The sequence below is a fragment of the Parasteatoda tepidariorum genome, chromosome X2, assembly GCF_043381705.1.
Source record: "Parasteatoda tepidariorum isolate YZ-2023 chromosome X2, CAS_Ptep_4.0, whole genome shotgun sequence".
NCBI lineage: Eukaryota > Metazoa > Arthropoda > Arachnida > Araneae > Theridiidae > Parasteatoda > Parasteatoda tepidariorum.
In genome coordinates this window covers 41,192,748-41,216,510 of record NC_092215.1, presented here as the reverse complement: position 1 = coordinate 41,216,510, position 23,763 = coordinate 41,192,748, and the positions used below count along the sequence as shown (strand labels likewise).

The 23,763-nt window shown below is 29.0% G+C and overlaps 1 protein-coding gene across 1 annotated transcript in view; it reads right to left on the bottom strand.

Annotated features, from left to right (window-relative positions):
• The window catches only part of LOC107440641 (collagen alpha-1(IX) chain), an 86,969-nt gene that overhangs the window by 5,177 nt on the left and 58,029 nt on the right, over nt 1-23,763 (bottom strand). The window contains exons 23-37 of the mRNA XM_043047672.2: nt 22,698-22,751; nt 20,818-20,871; nt 18,897-18,950; nt 18,685-18,729; nt 18,549-18,602; nt 17,450-17,503; nt 16,379-16,441; nt 16,209-16,280; nt 15,989-16,024; nt 14,249-14,311; nt 12,923-12,955; nt 8,818-8,964; nt 7,655-7,709; nt 2,659-2,760; nt 61-150 (exon numbers count right to left, since the gene is read on the bottom strand). Of these exons, the coding sequence (XP_042903606.2) occupies nt 61-150; nt 2,659-2,760; nt 7,655-7,709; nt 8,818-8,964; nt 12,923-12,955; nt 14,249-14,311; nt 15,989-16,024; nt 16,209-16,280; nt 16,379-16,441; nt 17,450-17,503; nt 18,549-18,602; nt 18,685-18,729; nt 18,897-18,950; nt 20,818-20,871; nt 22,698-22,751 (976 nt within the window). The remainder of the gene's footprint in view (nt 1-60; nt 151-2,658; nt 2,761-7,654; nt 7,710-8,817; nt 8,965-12,922; nt 12,956-14,248; nt 14,312-15,988; nt 16,025-16,208; nt 16,281-16,378; nt 16,442-17,449; nt 17,504-18,548; nt 18,603-18,684; nt 18,730-18,896; nt 18,951-20,817; nt 20,872-22,697; nt 22,752-23,763) is intronic.

The window sequence follows — 23,763 nt, the reverse complement described above, 5'->3', positions numbered from 1 at the left end:
TTCAATGCAGTTGTATATTATCTGATATATTTTTTATCAAAGACATATGTGATAGCAAACCTTTGCTTCCTGGTGGACCATGCGGGCCTGGAACACCAGGCATGCCCATAAATCCTCTTTCTCCAGGTAGGCCAGGCACACCTGGATCACCTAAATTTATAACAAAATTAAATAGAAATGTTAATTTTACCATACTTTTTTAAAAGAAATTGCTTTATTGCATTGAGATCATTATTTCAAAGCAAATGTGTTAGAAAGCAAGCTTAAGGTTTAAAAAAATTATTGCACTTATAAGGAGAGCATAATGAGGAAACTACCTGGAATTCCTGGCTTGCCTGGTGAACCTTGTTTTCCTGGCAGACCAACCCCAGGTTGTCCAGGGGGGCCATGGAGTCCTCGAACTAATTCTTCCATCTGGTCTGTGTAGAAGTAGAAAAACTCGATCATTAATAACCTTAAAAACTAATCTATCCTCGGGTCCTCGGAGTTCACAAAGCACTGCTTGGCAGAGAAAATTCCATCCATGAAGAATTCGTCATAAATATCTTATTATAAGACAGTGTATTTGAGCTTAAGTTATTTAAATATTTTGAAATACAGCATCTTCAAGATTGAGTCAACCGGTGGGATCAGTATTTCGAAAACAAGTGTAACTTTTGGTTCAGAAAAAAATTTAAGAAAATTTCTTCAATTTATTATGAAGTTCAACTGTAAAACTTAGACTGGTTGTCCCTTGTCATCCAGTACCTACAAGAAACATGGTTTCTGGATGGTTCGAGGTTCATTAGTATGTGTTGTGCATCCAGGACTATTTTCTTTCCACAATTTGAAGTTTAAAGTGTACCAAACCTGATGAATGTTTGAATAAACAGTTATGTTTGGTGGCAGTTCGAAAGGCAACAACTGTTGTTCTTGTTGGAGCTGTTGACATATTTAATATAGCATTTTTTTCCATTTCATTTTTGGATTTCACTATTTTTCTACAAGATTGAGTTATCCGCTCTGATCAATATCTCGAAAACTAGGTAAATTAGTAATTGATTCAGAAAAAAATCTGAGAAAATTTCTTCAATTCATTGCGAAATTAAACTGTAAAGTTTAGACTGAACGTTAACATCAAGTCCCTTGACATCCAGTACCAGCCAGAAACATAGTTTCTAAATAGTGCGAGGCACGGTAGGAAGTGTGCATCCAAGACTATTTCCTATCCACAGTTTGGAGTTTAAAGGGTACCAAACCTGATGCACATTTGGGTAAACAATGATGTTCCGCGGCAAATGGAGAGACAACAACGGTTGTTCTTCCGTGGCTGAAGAGATATTTAATACAGCATTTTCTTTTATTCTTTATTTTGAATTTCACTTATTGTTCTTCTTTATAGAATAGAATACAGTGGGTGCTACGAAACAGATACCTTGTCGTATATAATAATTGATTCGAAATAGATGTAGCCAAGAAAGTAACAATGAAAATGCAAAGAATTCAGAATAATTTTAACCATGCAATTTCAATAGTAATCTTGAATCTTGTTAGTGTTAATGCCTTAGTGTTCTTGAAATATTATATCCTGGATATGATATAGGTTTAAAAATTATTCTGTTTTAATAACTAGCCATTTTTTATCATAGGCATTTTAGGAAAGGATTAAGTATAAGATATGTAGAATATCATATGATGAATTCTAAACTCATAAAGTGATGTGATTTCTTTGATATTTTTGATATTATGATATTTTTTCCATTTATACAATTTGTAAATCCCTACTGAAGCAATAATCTTCATTAAAAAAAATTTTTCTTCCAATTTGTAATGTTTCAGTTGTGTGACATCTTTGAGACAGTAAAAATAACCGCCAATCAAGAATATAACAACTGTGAAATATAGACCAACTATCAAAAAAAAAACATAAGAAATGGAACATCTATCAAGAAAAGAACATCTATCATGAATCAAATAAACTTTTTTAAGAAGACAATCAGCTACTAACAATCAATAGGAAGCATATTAAGCCAAAAAGTATAGCAATCTATTAGGCGCTTATTTCTTCTTTACAAGCAATTGAAGGTACGGAAGTGTTTAAAACACATGCAAATATGTTATTGATTTCCTTATTTGCTTTTGAATGAGAGAAATATTTTCAAAGAGATTTGATCCGTATGCAATAACAATATTCTTTAAATTTTATTTCAACAAAAATCCAAATTTTTCTTATAAATAGTATTTACCTAATTTAAAAAAAAAGAGGACACCAAACTATTATTCTACTATACCATATGTAAGGTACGATCTAAGGTTTATGGGTTGTATAGCAAATGAAAAAAAAATACTTTGTTTACAAATTCTTTAACAAGACTGAAAGATATCATCATCTTTTAAGCATGTTAATAAAAAATTTCACAATCATGTTAATTTAGTGAATACATTTCAATTCGTCTTCGATTTCTATTCATCACAACATCAATTTCTGAGGTAAGTAAATAAAATCAGTCTTTTCATTCTTTAGTTTTCATGTTCCTGAATCTTCATGGTATGATATTTTCTCTGCCTATCACGTGCAGGTTAATCTTGTTTTGCAGGTAATTCCAGGTAGTTACTTTGTTTTTAAATAATTTATATTTTTAAACCACAATTACAAACAAATTTCAATCTGTTATATACCTGGAGCTCCTTGTGGACCTGGAGGACCCGAGCGTCCAGTTTTACCACGCCCAGGTAGCCCTGGGGGCCCCTGTAGCCTGGAAGTCAATTCTTCAAGACTATCTGGAGCATACAAATAAAACATTAAATATTATTTATGAACTAGTATATATTCTATTATCAAATTTATTTTATAACTTTCAAAATTGACTTCAAATTTCAGAATTCGATAAATTTGTTGAGTTTTATAGTTTTTAAATTAAAAGACTTGTAAAATTACCCCATAACTAAGAGAAACTCCACTATTTGCGCTATCACTTCTAACAACAATACAAAAGTAGCAACATAGCTAGATTATAATATTCTTTGTAATGCTGTAGTTATGTAGTTATGATAAAAAATATGTAGCTCAAAAAATACACATTAGATGCGTAAAATTAATTAAGATCAAGCATGCAAAATAAAATAAATAAATATCTCATGCGGCTTCATGGCACCAAAATTTAGATAAATCCACTGAAGCAACTTAAGATATTAAATCATAATTTTGAATTTTTCAGTCAATTTGTGGCTCGTTGCTGTGGCAAAAGAAATAAATGATAATCTTAATGATGATAGTTAGAAACTTATCCACACAATTGAAGATTTAACGCACTTCGAGAATTATCGCACAAAGATTAACTTGACAAATAATTGAATTGATTGATCAGAAAATGAAAAAGATTTAACGCACTTCGCTTTTCGATCCACCTTAAATAAATGTCTCAAATTTGTTTTTTAGTTTATTATTCTCTATGTAGAAAAAATATTGAATATATAATATAATGACATTCTTACATTGACAAAAACAAAATTGGTTAATAACTTACAGACATAAGTAATTTTTTTTTCACCTAAGATGTACCCATATTTTCCCTTTACTTTTGCCATGTAAGCGACAAGTCGTTCAGGCAAGAAGGATAATACTTTAGCAGATGAAAGGGAATTCTTTGACCAACATCTGCCAGGATATTGAGTATATTGCGTATGGTAACATGCTCAAAATGCTCAATACTGAATACATGGTCAGTAAGACATGCTTAATAATGATTACATGAGTATTATCAATTCTACTATATTTGTTTCAGAGCTAGTTTGACACTATTTCGCTCAATTGTGAGAAACCCTTTTTTATAGTGATAAAATTAAAGAAATTAAGTATATATATGATCAGCAAAATTTTTGAACTAAATCACGTACTCTGAAATGTACGCTATGGAACATATGATCTACACAATCATGGAATACAATTAGTTCCAAAACAGTCAAATATACTGACTTGTGTTTTGATAAGTAGACTCAAATTGATATAGTTTTATTTTAAATCAAATCCAGCTGATTTAATGCTTTTTTTGAAAACTAGTGCTAAAATACTTAAACTTTCAATCCAGCTGCATAAATTGTGAAAACATTTAATTTACTAAAAAAGATCAAAACAGATACGTAAATTTAGAAAGTCAGCTCACATCAAAATTTAATTCCTATGGGAACATTATTTACAACTTTTGCATTTGTATTAAAATATTTTGAACATATAGCTGAAACTGGAACTTTTAACATGCTCTGAAAAAGCATGATATAAGCTATTCGAAACCATATTGTTTGTATCCATGCAAGATTAATACACAGAGAAAAGAGTTCTGGTAAAATTGCTGTACTGTATAGTAATGGCATTTCTAGCAATAAAAGAAAATGGTTAATAAAACCAAAATATGCGGTATTTAAATTATTTACTTAGTAGTTTTGTCATTTATATTTTAATGGTTTGCCGAGAATTCTTGTGTTAAAATTATAATTCCTATTACCACACATTCCGTGAAAAATACAAAACTGATAAGTAAATTTAACCGAATAAATGATTTTTATCCCATGCTCAAAGGTATCATGATGAAATTACCAGATTTTATCACGTACTATAAAACTATATTTTATTGTTAATTATATCGAAGTCATTGTCAAAGCACCTCGGTAAAAATTGCCGAGTAAATTGCCGGTAAAAATTCCCATAAAGCCAGAAGCTCGGCAAATTTAACGAGATTCTAGTAGTTTTAATCTTACTTTTTTCTCAAAGAACATACTATCTCCGAATATCCCAAAACTGCAAAAAAATAGGAAATATCAATTAATCAAAACATGCTTTTTTCTTTGCATTTGGCTGAGAAAGCTAAGGTTTTCTCCTTAATAAGTTTCAAAGTTAGCTGCAAAGTTTCCCCATAAATGCATCAACTTTTGTATCTCAACAAATGAAACAACAAGCACCAACCACAGTGCTGATGTAAAATATTCTCAGCGGTAGACAGATCATGGGTTAGAGTCCCTTTCTCATCAGTCTAACTATGGGAGGTTTTCGTGGTTTTCTACTTCATGTAACACATATGCGGGTTAGTTCCATCATAAAATAATCCTCAAAGGCAAATTTCTCCCAATAATTGATCCAGGAGTTCCCTTGACTTCTGTATTGGGTTCAAAATTACAAGGCTACGGAGTTGAACATTAGTAGCCGTAAACCCAAAATTTTGTCGTCTGTTCAACAACGGTTATAAAATATAAAATAAAATGCAAAAACAATCCACATATGCAGCAAAAACATAAACTTTTTGATCCAGTAATAAAATATAAAACTTGAAAATTTGCACAAATGTTTTAAAAAAAACTTAGAATTGAGGGTTTTTCTTTTATGGATCTATGAAATGCATGTAAGTTCTAGCATGCATTATTTTCTAGTAAATTTAAAGTAAGGGAAATGCTGCCCACATACCCAGGAAGCAGGCAACCTTGTGAACTTTCTTTCAACCCGGAATTTTCTTTTTATTTTCAAGAAAATGTTTGTACCAAAAGCCTTTTTTTTAATAAAGCAAAATATTGCAGTTTGCCTTTCATCCTAAAAGAATTAAAAATTATTTTTAACGCTTCTTTTAACCCTTTGACGGTTATGAACGAGTTCAGCTCGCAATCGAATTGTGCCTCATAATGCGCGCAAACGAGTTCCGCTCGGGAGCAAGATTTTGACCGTAATGGTTAGTAACGAGCACAACTCGCGAAGTGAAATTTTTCCCCGATGCGTGCTGATGAGCTGAGCTCGTTCGCCATTATTATTCTGCATTGACTATGTTAAGAACGAAAAGTACGTGAAAACTGTTATTTATATGTACTACGAATACTTTAGAAATTTTTAAAACACGTGAGGCGAGCTATCTACCGCATCCAGAAATGCCAACTTGCCCCGCTTTGTAAAATAGCATTTCCTAGTGATGGCGAAAGTCAAGTTACTTTCAGTTTAGCATTTCTCCTTTTAAGTAATTTTTTCACCACTAAATATCAAAAACTATAAGTAACAAATAAAATGCACCGTTAAAGCAACAATCTACTGGTTACTCTATTAAAAAGTAGGCATATAACTGTCCTTCTCCAACGAAATTTACTACATAATTTGCTACCACTTTATTATAACAATTCCAGAAGACGGAGCAGTTGGCATCGCCAGAGAAGAGTGACATTTTCGGAAGAACGGAGGTAGAAAACAGATGCCACTTTCGACTACTGTTTGCACGTAATACTGTGCGAATTTATGAAACGAAAACTGCTCATTTCCCTGACCGTCAAAGGGTTAAAAAGTACAGTCATTTATATAAACTGGTCACTTAGGTCCATAAGGACGATTTAGATGACGTCATTTAGATGACGTCATATTGTCCATTAAAATTTCAGGACAAGGCAAATTTTAATTGAGCATGCAAGACTTTGCGAAAAGAAACCTTATAATTATCTTGATTTAAGATTATTTTCACCTTGAGACTAGCTTTATTAAAAGAATTTTTCACGATTGAAAACATTAAGCCAACCTCGATTTAAGGCTTTTACGTAGAAGGTTGTTTTTCAAGGTTTTGGATTAGGGATATGTTCGTAGAATAGAGTAGATTGCAACATATCTCGTTTTAAGGTTAGAAGGTTTACACGTAACAGCATAACAAAACGTTTTAGGTTCACATTAAAAGGTTTTTGCTAAGTTAAAATAAACCTTATTTTGCAATCTGGGTAAGAATATATTGCTAGAATAAGTAAACTTTATGAGTCAAACGCATATTGATTTTACCTCTTAGTACCGAAGCACAAATATCTCTCATCTCTTCCTCGCTAAAACCTCGCCCCTATATACAAAAGAAAGAAAGAAAAAAAATAAAACACTCATAACTTTTTTAAAATGTTCACAAATTTCAAAATAATAATTCATCACAATGAGTTAAAAAAAAAGGCAAATCTCAAATTATTCGTGATCTAAAGATTGAATTTTTACGTACAAAGGGTCAAATTTAAGTACAACTTTATAGATTTTTTTCTTTTTTGTCGTATGCCTGCTTAGGCAGTGGGGGTTGTGATTGTTTCTGCTTTTTTCCAGTGGCGCCATCTATGGCCAGGTATTCAACTTCAGCCACGCCATTCACGCAACCACAACCCGTTTATAGGGCGGGTCACATTCACACACAAAGGAGAAAGGACACAGAACACACACAGAGAGAGAAAGAAACATCCATGCCTTTCCCGGGATTCGAACCCAGGACCTTTCTGATGCAAGGACAGTTCCCTGCCCCCTACACAGGCCGGTCGGCTAGCGACTTATTAAACAAGCTTTTGTCGCGTCGTCTATTTTTCCTTTTTTTTTTTCTTTTTAACAATTCTCATGTTGTTTCAGCAGTTTTAATGTNACGCTTGAAAACATTAAGCCAACCTCGATTTAAGGCTTTTACATAGAAGGTTGTTTTTCAAGGTTTTGGATTAGGGTAATGTGCGTAGAATAGAGTAGATTGCAACATATCTCGTTTTAAGGTTAGAAGGTTTACACGTAGACAACATAACAAATCCTTTTAGGTTTACATTAAAAGATTTTTGCTAAGCTAAAATGAATCTTATTTTGCTATCTGGGTAAGAATATATTTCTAGAATAAGTAAACTTTACGAGTCAAATGTATATTCATTTTACCTCTTAGTACCGAAGCACAAATATCTCTCATCTCTTCCTCGCTGAAACCTCGTCCCTATATACAAAAAAAAAGAAAGAAAAAAAGTGAAACACTCATAACTTTTTTAAAATATTCACAAATTTCAAAACAATAATTTATCACAATAAGTTAAAAAAATAAAAAGGCAAATCCAAAATTCTTCGTGATCTAAAGATTGAATTTTCACGTACCAAGAGTCAATTTTAAGTGCAACTTTATACATTATTTTTCCTTTTTAAACTGGAATTTATTGAAACTTTAGATTTTACTATTAAAACTTGCGAGGATAGTACGTTTTTTGCTCTTCAAAATTCCCCCATTTTTTTCAAACACCAAGAAGTAAGTTCATAAAAAATGAGCATTAAAATTAATTTCTGTGCTAAACTTTTACGCGTATTTAAGTTTTATAAATGAGTGTTAAAACTTTTTTAAAGAAATTAATTCAATATGAATGAAGAAAATACAAAAATAAGCAATCTCGACTTTAAACCAGTGTAATGAATTATACTATTGGGTTTACATACTCAAGTGGCGATTACTTCACCGATTTTTACTGTTTGGAAACCGAATTTGCCGGTAAAAAGGTAGTTTTGTTCAAAGAAATGATTTTCCCTGCCTGATTTCGTCACTTAATAATACAATATAAGTAGTTCCGGTTAAAACTACCGGCACCAAAGTGCACGGATTATACACACACGAACGTACAAAATGCTATATTAAAGTTCTCTATATTTAGCCCTTTCTCCGCTGCAATAAATTCCGAATCAAATTACGGTAAAAAGTACCGACACTCACGCTGTCGGCTTTTTTTTACCGAAAAAATCTATTTTTACTAAAAAATTTTACTAAACGAATAATGGGATGCAATATATTATTACAGTAGTATTTACTATAAAATTACTGAATCACTGTAATTAAATTTCTGTAAAAATTACGTTACAAAATTTTACCGTAAAAATGGATTTTACGCTAAAAGGGCTTTTACGGATGATGCATCGAAAGTGCCGGTACTAAAAAAATAGTGTGAAAATCCATACCTTTATAAAAAGTTATTGTAGGTTATTCGCTTTTTTATTTAATATAACATATTACAATGTCTCAAAGATTTAAATTAATGTGTTTTCCATTAAAAAAATGGTTTTACCGGTGGTCCAGGTAATCCAGGCATTCCTGGTGGGCCTCTGTTTCCTGGATGACCAGAAGCTCCCGGTGCACCTGATGGACCTGGCATCCCTCTATTTCCCGGAGTTCCAGGGGGTCCTTTATCTCCTGGTTGACCACGTTCCCCTTGCTAGAAAATTTAAATCATGCTTATTTAATTTGCATATTTAAAGAACTTAGTGGAAGAAAGCACTAATATATATTAAATGAGCATAAGAACAACAGTTTTAGAAGAATATTAAAATGTTGGAAATTACTTTACAAATCAGACCTTTAAGCATCAAGTATAAATACAATAAAATCAAAGATTCATTTGAAAAATAACTTTTTTTTAAATTTAACAAGGAAAAATAATAGTTCTAACCATTCTCATAGTAAATCTTTCTTATAAAGAAACTTTAAATTAAACTTATTTCAGTTTACATATTTGAAGAACTTTGCGGATAAAAGGGCCCATAGACATTTCAGTGAATTTAGGAAGATTATTTTCTGAAGATATAGCAAGAATGGAAAACTGTTTGTTGATTTGATGAATTGAAGTGTGTTTCACAAATCACACTTCAAAATATCAAATATTTATACGACAGAAATAATAATTTGATAAAAAAATGTTTGAAATGTATCCAATGTAAATAATAACTTATTAGATCCTTTCAGTATGAAATTGTTGTTCATTAAAAAAAATTAAATTAAACTTAGTTCGATTTACATATATAAAGAACTTAGAGAAAGAAAGTGATAATGAACATTTGAATCAGTTAGGAAACTAACTTTCTGTAGACTTTGAGTAGTTAACTTTTTTACAAATTAGACTTTTACGAATCACGTTTAAATACAACAAAAACAAAGGATCATTCATAAATAATAATAATTTTAATAATAATTTTGAGTCTAATAGTTTTAATAAGTTTGATTTAATTTTTCATAAATAATAATTTTTTATCATAAATTCTTGACCCTTTCCGTACAAAATCATTTTTCATGAATTTTTTTTTAAAAATTTAATTGGGTTTAGTTTACATATTTGAAGAACTCAGAGAAAAAAAGCTCTAATGGACATTTGAATGAGTTTAGGAAAATATCTTTCGAAAGAGTTAAGAGAAGTTAATTGTTTTAAACCTCAGACTTCAAATGGTTAAATACAACAAAAACAAAGGATCATTTATGAATAACAATAATTTTGATGATAAAAATGATGATAATTTTGATTTGAATTTTCATAAATAATATTTTTTTAAACTCATAAATAAAAATTACAATTATTTCCACATTCTCAAGAATACATTTTAAATTAAACTTGGTTTAATTTACGTATTTAAAGAACTTATGCTAATGGACTAGTAATAGAAAAAGTGCTAATGGACATTTTAATGAGTTTAGGAGTCTTTCTGAAGAGTTAGAGTAGTTAAATGTTTCAAAAATTATTTTTTTGTAAAACTTTAATCAATGTAAAAAATAAATTTGATCATTCTAATATGTAATTACTTTTTTATAAATAAATTATAAATTATATTTGATTCAATTTAAACACTGAGAAAAAAAGTGTGATCAAAACTACAAGAATTTGGTAAAATTTATCTCTATGGGAACACCAAAAAGCTCGAAATTTTTTGCCGAATTGCTTTGGCAATGATTTTGGTAAAATTATAAATTAAATATATTTTCATAATATGTAATAAAATTTGATAAACGGTACAAAGCTTGATAATTTTGTGATATCTTAGAGCATAGCATAAAAACCATTTATTCTGTTTAAATTTACTTTCAGTTTTGTATTTTTTACCAAATGTGTGCTAATAAGAATTATAATTTTGAAAACCAGAATTCCATGTAAACCGTTATCATATGAACAGAAAAATTCAAAGTATATGGTTTAAATACCGTATAATTGGTTTTATTCACTAAAAATGTATTGTTTTTTTATTAGAAATATCAATATTATACAGCACGGTAATTTAACCAGAATTTTTTTCTATGCTTATTTTTGAAGAATTTAGTTGAAGAAACTCTTTCTTCAACTAAACTATTTTTAAGGACATTTTAATAAACTTAGGAGCATTAGTTTTCGAGAATTCAGCAAAGAGACAAAACTTTTTCAGTATCAGTACTCGTAAGATCAAATACATAAAAACCAAGATTGTTCACTAAATAAATTTTCAGAAATTTATGAAAAGAAAACATTACATTTGATCATTCTCGTGTGCAGTCATGAAGCAACTTTTTTTATGCTTTCAAAAACGGAGAACAACTTGGTAATTTGTATTTAAAAGTAAAAAAGGAGCCACGCCTATACTAGATAAACAAAATGATTGAAATAATTGTCTAATCCGTAAATGAAGTATCAGCAAAAATATCTCAAAGTTCCCCTTTTGCTTATTGTAAGCTGGTAATAAGCGGGTATAAGTACTTTTATCTAGATACGAACTTTAATAAATTGAGCGATTAATCTTCGCCCAGATTGTAAAAAATTGCTTTCAGAGATAAGTATTGTGAATTCTTATTTTATGATTAATGTTTTCCTTTATTATATAAAGAGGTGTTTATTATAATCAGATAGAGTATAAGATAGAGTAGCTACTTGTCTTTAAAATATTGTTCATTTTATCTGAAAATTTTTTTTAACGCGACCCTTTAAAGAATTGAATGGCAGATTCAAATACAAAATATTTCTAGCTACAAGGAGAACAATTTTGGTAAAAGTACCGACCTGTGTGACAATGACATTTCTGGTAAATTCAGCTTTAAAAAGTACGGTATTTAAGACATTCATTTGGTAATTTTTCATTCATTCAGTAACGGTTTACCGGGAATTCTGGTTTTCATTATTACCACATGTATTAAAAAATACGAAACTGAAAAGTAAATTCAACTGAACAAATGATTTTTGTGTCTTGCTCTCTGATATCATGATAAAATTACCAAATCCTACCATATTTGCCAAATTTTATCACAGATTATAAAACAATATTTTATTGTTAATTTATCAAAATTATTACCAAATCGTTTGCATAAAAATTACCTAGCTTTTTGGTGTCCACATTGAGCCAGAAACATAAAAAAATTTAAATATATTCTGGCAATTCTGGCCATGCATCTTTGCTGTGTGTAGTTAAATTTCTAAGCAAAATCAAGTATACTTCTGAGATTTCTGTAAACAAAAATGGATATTACAGGCAACAATTTAGGTTTTTGAGAAATTTTTCTCTCTGAAAATATTCTTTCTAAAATAGTTTTCAACATGCATAATGCTGTGGTCATTATAATAATAATTTAAATAGCAATTTCAATAATAAAGGTTATGTGTTCAAAATAAACGTCACAACCTTAATTGATATCATTGTTTGTAGCTCTTTCTTAAAAACAAGGATATTTTAAAATGCATAAAACTGAGGAAAAAAAATTAAAAAATTATTTTATTTTAATTCTTTAAAAGATTTTTTTTAATGAAATAGTGTTCCTATATTGATACATGAGACTAATATAAAGCTGCCGATCTCTTTAAATTAGCTCTCCATGTTCAATAAAAATCTCTATTAAAACATCAAAAAGTTTTTGACAGAACATACTCTCTAATGTCTTAAATTTCAAGCATTTCTTATACATCATCGTATAATATTTTCCAAGGTGTCAAATTATAGCTTGAGATATCTTTTTTTTAACAAGCATAAATTTCAGAAATATACTTGATTTTTCCAAGAAATTGTAGTGGCAAAGCGGTTTGAAATGTTTTGTGTTTAAACACGTAATTCATCTTCTTGGAGGACTTTGAGGGCTCGTAAAATTTAAAAATCTTCAATTTATTTTAGCTCCATAACGATAATGATATTTTCTAATAACACAGATAAATTGCACTTAAACAACCTTAGACCTCGCCTGAATCGTTCTGTAAATATTATATGCAACATGCGTAATTATTTGTCCAGCAAAGATTTCTTTTAATAAATTTTGCATTTGTATCTTAATTTTTACATAACATATTGTAAACAAAACACAGCTAAACAAATTTTAAAATGTTTTGTTCTAACTTAAATGTAAAATTCAGAGTGCTTTATATAGTACTTTGTTTATGATTATTATAAATAACTTACCATACCAGATGGACCCATTATACCTTTGTAACCCTAAAACGATAAGAAACTAGTTATATAAAATTAAAAACAACCAATTTTTGTACGAATAAATATCAATTCAAAATTTTTCGACCATTATTAACTAATCAGTAAAAAGTAATAAATACCTAATAAAAAATTTTTTTTGTTGATGAAATTGTCTTTGGATAAGCGAGTTTTATAATTTAGTTTGAAAAATTTCAATTCGTTAAAAAGTTTTAGATATGTATGCAAGAGATCCAAACTTTCAGCCGCTATCCTAACCAAACTATTCGAACTCTATTAATCAGATTGAAAATACTTTGATTTAGAAGGTCAGAAATCTAAATCAGTCTAAAAAAAAAATGTTTATTCAGAGAAAGTAGGTTCTTGTGTATTATTATTTCGTAACTTAAAACACCATTTGCACTAATTAGCATGTTTTAGGTCACCTCCTCGAACTATTAAGATTCTGTCCTATTGCGCGAAAATCGGATCATTAGATCAAAAATGATTGATTCCCTTTTCCATAATAGTTCCAGTATCAGACAACGGTCACAAAGATCCCGTGTTCAAACCCCGTATTATGTCTACATCAGTGCTAACTAACACTCGATTCTCTCTATCCTCGACAGATGGCAGCACTACACTCTATCACGGCTTTTCAGGGTTGATCTTTATTCGACGCACAAATTGTCCAACGACTTGACCTGAACTCTTACGAGCTTAACGTTAATTTATAGTCAATGTTCATAGATTTTATGGAGAAAAAGTAACGGGCAGACCTGTATACTTATGATCATAATAGCTTTACAGGCATAAACGTATTTTGATTCTCACGGTCAGTGACTAGAACACGTTCGCTGCTCACTGAACGTTACCTAGCAATGAAATATTTTAAATTGTAACATAAGCCAGCATTTTAATACTTATTCCTGTGTAACTTTCAGTAAAATTAAACCACATTAAAATCAGAAAACAAAAGAATTCAACACAGGAAATTTTAGAAATAATAATTAATGATATTTATTAATCAAATTTGTGTTGTAATTTTTGCATATAATTTGCGTAATTGTTACATACTTTAAATACCACTAGTGATAATAATGATTTAGTAACGAATCTAAAGCTTAAAAATTTATAAAAAAAATTTATAGAATATTAGTATGTTTTTTTAAAGAATTTTGTTTAGCTAGTGTAACTAATGCAATAATTTTGACGAGCAGGAAGAAATTTCAGTTTGCACTGAGATTAAAGACAAAAAAAGGATGAACGGATAAAAATGTTTAGAAGAGTATAGAAGTTTATAAAGAAATTTCTACTTACTCTTGGCCCCCTTAATTCTGGCAAATTATCAACAGCTCTGAAATCAGAAATTTCGATCCCACTCTGCAAAAACCAGCATTGATCAATTGATTTATTCGTAAGAAAAATTAAAAAATATTATAAGTTTAAGCCATTTAGATAAATATGATAATTAAAAATTTATTATGAATGCGCATATTTATTGGCATTAAAAAATACTGCTTAAAAATGCAATGGTTACAGTAATAAAATAGTAAAAATGTGTTTTACCTTTTAACAATTTATTTTTTTCAATTCTTAAAAATATTAAAAATAGAGAAAACTAAAATTTTTTTTTAGTTAAAACATTTATTTTTAAAATAAGTGCAAAGAAACTGATTGAAATCGTGTTTTACAGTTATATTTAGCTTTTTTTTTAAATACCATGTCTTGAAAATTTGTTCGATTCGGGAGCTCATCGCGAAATTCAAACGATAAATTTATTTTTATAATAAGATAGGCACATTTTTAGAGTGAAATTTATAATTAAATTAAATTTGGGTTAAAGTATATAAGTTATTGAATGACAAAATTATTGAAATTTAAGCATTAAATATACATGAAAATAAAATTAAAATAATAATTAATGGAATGATGTTTGTAACAATAAACTACATTGTTAATAAACAAAATAAAAATAACAAATTGAAATTAAATAAGACGATGAAAAATAATTTTCATTTAATTCAAATGAGCTATAATAATTGCTATAATAATTTAATTTAATGAAATATATTTTTTATAAAGTTCAGGTAGACCTAAATTTTTATGCTTTAACTAAACATTCTTAAAAATTATTTCCTCCTTGATTTAAATTTTTGATTTACAGCAAAATTAATGTATTGATTTAATAATTTTACTTAATATCGCTATGTATTTTTTTTTTACAATTATTCATTTTTTATTTATATTATCGTTTTCAAAATTTTGTTTGAAATTTTTTAACACTTTACACAATAAAAATGATGAAAATATGCACATAGTTTTTCATGCAAATAGGGTATTAAAATTTAATTTACTTATAGGATTTTTTCATGAATATAAATAATTCTAGGCTGATTTTAGGATATAATTTTTGTTGGTACAATCCCAACACCAAAAAAAAAAATTCATTTATTTCACATTATTTTAAATATCAGATCAATAAATTCATCTTAATTGAAAACTTACCTTAGTTAATTAAGTTGGATAAGATATAAACTGTGATTCGCTTAGATGACAATAAATAATTATAACTTACTTATTTTTACTAACCCAATTTGGTAATTCTTTGCTGATGAATAGCAGCTCAGATATTTTAAGACAACAATACTTACTTTTAAGTAACCTTCACTGTAGTTTTCGAAGCAATTAAAAAGTAATAAATCTATTGTTGTAATGATCTTTATAAATTATTGATTGTAGTAAAATTCGTAAGATCTTTACCTCTATTTTGTTTTAGAAAGCTTATTACTTAATCATGAAACTGTACAAAAATATTTTTCCCTACGGCATTAAGTAAGAAAATAGTAGTAGAAATCGATTGCAAAAAGTGCAAAAGACTTACAGATTTTGAAAAAAAAATTAACTAAAAATTAAGAAGTTTCATTTTTTAACATATTTACTTATTTATAGACTTATTACTTTCAAAAATGCTCTAAATTACTCAGTAATAAATACTTTTAACGGTTAACAAATCTTTAATTGGAGAGATAAAAAGTTACTTTTTCTTCAGTTTCTTACCATAGGTCCAGGAGGTCCCGGTGGTCCTGGTGGTCCCTAAAATTAAAGTATATTTTTATTAATTTAAAAATGATCAATAAATTATCGCATTTATTAAATAAAATTAACAGCTTATGGTGATATTTGATATTTTTGTAAGTCTTAATGAAGTAGCTTTTTTAACATCAAACTAATTTTTTCTCACAGGCAAATAATATATATATATCTATATTGTATTTACCGCAGGTCCTGCAGCTCCTGTTAAACCGGGTAAGCCTGGTGGACCTGGAGGTCCTACTTCACCAGAAGGTCCCTAATTTGAATAAAATCGTATTTTAGTATTAAGATAAAAAAGCCTTGCCAAAAAAGAAAAAGAAATATGTTGTATAAAAATATGTAAAGATATTTTACCGTTGGTCCTGTCAGTCCCCGAGGTCCTTCAGGTCCTCTTAGACCCGAGTTGCCATGATCTCCCTGAAACAACAATGGTTTTAAAGGAAAAGAAAACAATAAAAGAACACTAAGAACATTAACACTAAAGTTTTACGAAATTGTTTTCGCTTTTGACGAAACTGTTTCCTGGTTTATGATTCGAGCGAAGTTTTCGTCAAAATGACAAAATTTCAATAGTCACTTCTTCGAGAAAATGAATTTCGTAGAAATTAAAGAATTATTTCGTCATTCTATTTTTTGAAAAAAGAATCGTAGTGCCTAACCATTCTATTAATCCAGCGATTCTCAACCTGTGGGGCGCGCCCCCCTAGGGGGGCGCGAGCATACTAGAGGGGTGGCGCGAGAATATTCAAGAGAAAATATTAATTTGAAAAATTGATTAACTGGATGAAGGGAAATCACACACATAGAAAACAAAATACATTTCGACATATTTAATAACTTACTAAAGTGAAACAACTTAATAAATTAAAACTTAAGGTGGGGAGCCAAGGGTGGCTTTGCTTTGAGGATTTTTCCAAATTTTCTGATTAAGTCTGTGCGGCTGAATTTTTTTCTGTAATATCTTACACCTATCTCTAATATATATGTATACTTTTAATTGTAAAATAAAATTTCCTTTATTTTATAGTACAATTTCAAAATTGTAGTTTCTGCGCCTAAGGTTTCTCTCAGGTTCCAAAGGTGAGCCAGATAAAGAAATCACTTTTTCACTTACTCAAATTATCTTCAGAAAAAGCATTTGGACTGGCAAGCGCTTTTTAAAAAGGCTTGCTGGTTGGAACAATTTTCCCGACTGTAAAAAAGATATTTGTTTTTAGAGTGTATAATTTGTTTATTGATTTTACATTAATAGTTCTTGTGCGAAGTCACTAGCGATTCTCTTGAGTTAACTCATTAGAATTAATCAAGAATTTCTGAGTTTATTTTTTCAAAGGATTAACTAACACGAGTTAAATAACCATAATAGAGTTAACTAACCTAACCCATAACTAGTATAAAAATANGAAATTCAAATTAATCACGCACTTTTGGTCCAGGTTCTCCAGGCAATCCTTGCGGGCCAATTGGTCCAGTAGGTCCCTTAAAAAAATAGAATTTCTAATTAATACTTTTGTAGAAAAAAATAGTTCAAAGAGTTGTAATAACATAAGAAACAGTCAATTTTTGGTATTTACCTATATTAATGCATAAAAATAAAGTAGAATCTATTTTCCGTTTTTCTCCATTATTACTTTTGAGTTTTAAGAAAAATCGATGAGAAACCCAAACAATTTTCATAAAAAATATGGAAGTTAAAGAGTTTCACTGACAAGGAAGATGCTTAAAGTTATCCACGAACCACATTGAATTTCAGTGAATGAAGACTTTTTAGCATAAAATAATTATTAAATTTACCCCCAATTAAATTCAAAATTTTAAGACAAACTCGCTTTGAAGAAGTGTTCACTCGTATAGAGTCAGCGTATAGTTTGACTAAAGTAATAACTCCCCTATCCATTTGTATGGACCCGTGGTGGTGACTATGCAACTAGGTATAATTATTTTAAGTAGGGGTGTGGGATCATTGTTCAGGATAGGTTTTGGTATGATTCTTTGAGAGAAAGAGAATCTTTTTCTTCGATCTACTGAGTTAGCCGTAGTGTGAAGAGAAGCTACCCTCCCTGAAATGCGTTAATCATGTTTCCATAACAGCAGACGGCCTCAGACTTTGTGTCTGTGGCTTTTGTGTATAGCCTCAGATACGAGTTTAAAACCCGTTTTATCTCTGGTCCATTATTTTACTATGTGCAGTTCGGGCAAAAAATTCTAGTTTTGAAAATTATAATTTTTATTAATACACATTTAGTAAAAAACACTATTCTGAAAAGTAAATTCAAACAAATAAATTGTGTTCATACCATGTTCTAAAACATCATGATAAAATTGCCATATTTTATAACATCAACCAAATTTTATCACTTATTATAAAACCTAATTTTACCAAAAGTCATTATCAAATCACAAATTACAGATGTGGTTTTTCTTTAAGGCGAGAAACATGGTAAATTTTACCATATTTTGTTATTTCTGATCGGACTTTTTTTCACAGTGTATAATAAGCCAAAATTTTAAAAATTAAGCATACTTGTAATCCATCTGGTCCTATAGGTCCTGCGTCACCTTTTAACCCCTTTGGTCCCTAAAATAAAGTAAGAAAATAAATCAATCTAATCTGAAGATTGTGAAAAACTTTTTTAAATAAATATATCTCTAATACTTACCCTAGCACCTTCAGTTCCTTGAAACCCAGGAGGACCTTGTGAACCCTGTAAACACATCGAAAATAAAATAAATAAGCAGAAAATAATTAACAACATTGCCGCTTAAGGTTCTTACATAATTTTTATTTTTATTTAATACTAAATTTTATTTTAAAATTTTTATTTATACTAAAATAATTAATAACCACAAATAATAATATAATGTGTCTTACAGGCAATCCCATTACTCCAGGTGCACCGGGTGCTCCAGGCAATCCAGGTTCACCCTGTATAATAAAAATGAATTAGTTAAAGCAAAATGAATCTTGGGGGTAAATTAAGAACAAATATATTGAGTAACATTTGATGTTATTTATCGGACCGTTTCCTGGTTTTAAAAATATGTTTATTTATCGTAAAAAAGATATATTATTCAATTTTCTCAGTTTAAAAACAATCTATCAATTCAAATCAAATAGTATCTCTCAGTCAAGTAGAGTAAAATCATATTTTTTGAGATGAATACATATTTTCATTATTGTTTTCTTGTTTGTTAGATTAACTAAAGTTGTTTTATTTTGTATTTTATAATCGATTTGAACAGATGACCCAATTTTCGGGGTTTACGACCACCAATGTTCAACTCCGTAGCCTTGTAATTTTGAATCTGATCCAGAATAAAAAGGAACTACTAAATCAAGTATTGAATCAAGTATTGAGAAAATTAGCTTCGTGGAGAACTTTTTGGTGGAATTAATCCGCATTTGCGTTACATGGGGAGCCAAACCACAAAACTCGCCCACGGTTAGTCTGATGGCAAGGGGACTCTAACCCATGATCCGTAAGTAAAGTTGTTTGTTGTAAATGACCGAATGCAATGAAATTAAAATATATCTCCTTTTAGAACTAATTAGTGAGGTACTAATTAACAAATTAGTTGAGGCCATCGAATTCTCAACAATAATTTCCATCAGGGGGCTTAATTCTCTCAATATTTCTACTATATTAAAACATTATAAGAAGTATGGTTTGTTACACACTTCTTAACTAATTCCTGTATGGCATCGATTTGTTACATTTTTTTTTAGTTCTTTAAATATGATATTTTATTTTTATATAATTTAAGAATGTATTATTATTATTTAAAGTAGTTTTTTTTTTAAAAATTATGGCCATTTAAATTTTTCTGAATTTTAAAATTTTTTCTGATTTTAAGTTTTGTAAATATAAAAATTAAATATTTTTTTCGTCTTTTATCCTTCAGGTTTGCGAAACTGTTATTGATGTTCAATTTAAAAACAATAAGCAAATCTAATTAGTAGATAAATACCCTCTAGTATCACGTAAACCATATTTTAAAGATATTCCTCCTGCCTTAAAATTTTTATAACAAGCATCATTACAAGTGAAGTACATACTTTTAACATTAAAAATATTATAATAACATAATTTTATAATAACAGCATTGATTACAATTAATTATAATAACATTTTCATAATGTAACGGTATATTTTGGGGATCCGTAAACACCACCCTTATCACATATTATCAAACTATTTTCAAAAATGAAGTGAAAAAATAAACTCATAATGACTATAAAATTAATATTTTTTGAAAAATAATATCATTAACAAACCTTTACAATTATAGTGGGTTAGTTACGATTAACGATGATAGTAGGATCAAAACAATCAAAACATTTTTGTTTGTCTGAGATTACTGAAAGCATGTGAAAAGCGATTTTAAGAAAATTCTTTTAGCCTCATTCGGCAATTCAGTCTGATTTCATAGTAATCAGTTTAAATTCTGATTACGATTTTTTTCCCTTAATGAAATAATATTTGCAATCATAGATAAGCATATTTTTACTTAATTTTTAACTGGAATATATATTGAGGGTGGTAATTAAGGAACACCCTATACATAAAAGTCACTATTAGGAGTCAAACTATTCAAATTACTTGCTGTAGGGAATGTTTTTATCCCCTATAATCCATTTGCAATTTAGTTAGTATTTAACCAGTGAATATATGTCAAGAAATTTTAAATAATGTTTTACATATTATCAAAGCTCATGTATAACTTATATTAAGATAGATTTGGGAGGTTTTTGTAAATGGATTTTTTTTTTATTAAATATAAAGCAGAAATACCTTGGTTCCATCAGTTCCACTTTCACCAGGTGGTCCTGGAGGTCCTGCCAATCCCTATAATTATAAAAAAGTATTTAAAAATTCTTCGACGAGTAGCAAGTAGCAAGTTTTGCTACAAGTGCCGGTAGCTAAGAGTATACAGCTGGTGCGTTGCATTATCATGTAGTTACTTTATTTACTTCGCACTAGAGCTGCACAATGGGCTATTGGCGACGGTTAGGGAAACATCCCTGAGGATAATCCGAAGACATGCCTTCACAATTTTGATTCTCTGCAGAGGAGATGGCTCTCCTGCTTTGGTAGCCGGTCGATCTGCGAGCGAAGTCAAGCACTTTACGGTAGAACAGTTTAACGAGGACCGATACCGCGCACCCTCGGTCCCTACGCAGGATGATCAAAGTGGTCATCCAATTGATTGCTGACGGTAGCCAGTGATGTTTAACTTCGGTGTTCTACTGGGAACCGTGTCTTTACGACAATATAGCAATAAAACTGTTGCCATTATTAATAGTCTTATATTAAATGGATTTATGTTATAATAGATAGTCAATCCGCGGTGAGGCTGATTTTTAAGAATGTTAAGTAATGAGTTATTAAGAATCGCCTTCACTTAAAGCTATACTACTTAAATTATATTATATGGAATTTAGGAATTTTGCTCGGACTGTAATTGTCTAAATACTATTGATTTGACAGTAATAGTTGTAAGTTTGAATCAATATATGCAAGTTAAAAGATTAAGAAGTAATAATTAAGTAAGAAATAATAATTAATAATAATTAATTTTACTTATTATAAACTTAACAAAACCAAAATACGAATCAGAATATACTGATTTGCATTTTAAATCTCTCATTTTATAAACATCAGCTAGAACTTATCCAAATATATATGACTTTATAAAAAATAAACAATAATTTCAAAAGCTACCGTAGTTATTTAGTTATTAATTAATAATTATTTAAAATTGAATTGTATCAAGTTATTAATTTTTAAAAATTCAATCCAACTAATTTTACCAATAAAATTTTTTATTAACAATAAAAACCATAATCTGTGCTGTTTTCTGTGCATACCTAAAATATCAATTTTCATTTTTTAGTTGCCAAATTGTCTCTAAATAGGAACACCAGTCGGAAAAATAAAATAACAAATATTTATGTATTTTAATACTATAATGCATCCTCTTTAACTTATCTTATTCCATATAAATAGAATAAAAAATTCCCCACTACATTATTGTTATACAATGCAGAATGAAATTTTAAAATCAGTTGTTTCGAGTTTTTATTTTTTGTATTTCATGGGTTTAATTTTTAATTCAGTTTCGATCAATTTTGTTTTATTCAATTCAGAAGACATGAAACATGCTTTAAGCAGATTTTTGATGCATTGCTTTTAAACTTTCATTATTCAGAAAATGACTGCAAAACTAACTTAAACTAATATTATAAAAAAAAATGTATTTTAAATATTAATTTCATTTTTATAAGAATATTCTGCTTCTTTCTCCCTGAATAACGTGAAGTTGGATACGAATTTGAATAATTGAGACAATTTTTATAGCAGCTGTCTTTTGTTCGATTGGTATGTTTTTTTTAAAGTTATTAATTCATAATTTGAAATCCATGAAGAATAATTTAGTTTCAAAAATATCTAAAAATATATTTAAATGGTTTAAAAAAAATTTTCAAATTATTGAGCTTACTCTTTTTTTCTCACAATATTTCTTCAAACAAACATCTATAAATATTCATTGTTTGACTAATTTAGTGAATCTTTATTAGTTGACTAAGTTATTTAATAATTCTGGCACATGATTTAAAATAAAATTCCTTTCTAAAAGCTTTAATTTTTTTTTTCATAGTAAGGTAACTTACAGGGTCTCCAGCTTGAGATACTGATCCAGGAAGCCCAGGTTCTCCCTGATCACCCTATAAAACAAAATGATAAAAGATGTTATCTATGTTACGATAAATGTAATTTAACTACAAGGCAAAAGAGTAAAAGATATTATCGATGTTACGGTAAATGTAATTAATCAACACGGCAAAACAGTAAAAAAATGTTATCTATGTTACAGTCCATGTTATTAATTAATTATTATTATTCTACTGCGAGTTATTATTATAGCCAATCATCTATGGCCAGTTATTATTAGTCATAACCAAGTAAGTCGGTTAAAATAAATAATTTATCAGAATTCCTTACATTTGCATGTTATTATTCACAATTACCACTATAGTAAGGTCAATTTAATACTTTTGAAATCATTTGGCAAGAGATTTCTTAGACTGATGCATAATTGCAATTTCCCGTGTAAGCAGATAGACAATGTTAGTTTCTGATATACTTTGGATGAAAACACCCACTCTTTATTTGCGATGTTAATTTGCTGTACGAATATTTGGCGCTAAAAAGTTTAAATTCTTCTTTTTTATACTTTTTAAATTTTTTGGTTTTTCTTAAGGCACTTAACCATAGAAAAAAACACATCAGTGCAGGGTATACCAGGCAGTAGCACTTAACCTAAATAACCATCAGTGTATGTGGCATTCATTCTTTAAAAAATCAGTGTAAGGCATAGAGAGCAAATGTGCACCAGGCAGTAACACTTAATCTTAAAAAAACATTAGTGTAGATAAACCGCGCAATTGCCCTCAATTCCTCTGATTAATCCGATTATTAAAAATAATAAACAACGATTATAGATAATAGCCGTAATCCATGTACTAATATTTTAAAAAAAATTTTGTATCGATATTAAACTTTATGAACTCACGATTTCAAAAAATTTCATTCATCATTAGATATGATGATATATGAAAAAATAAAATCAAACCTGTAAAACTAATTTTTCAAATTCAAACATAAGTAAAAACCGTATTTCACGTAATCCATTTTTTTTTTTTTTTTTTTTTTTTTTTTTTTTTTTTTTTTTTTTTT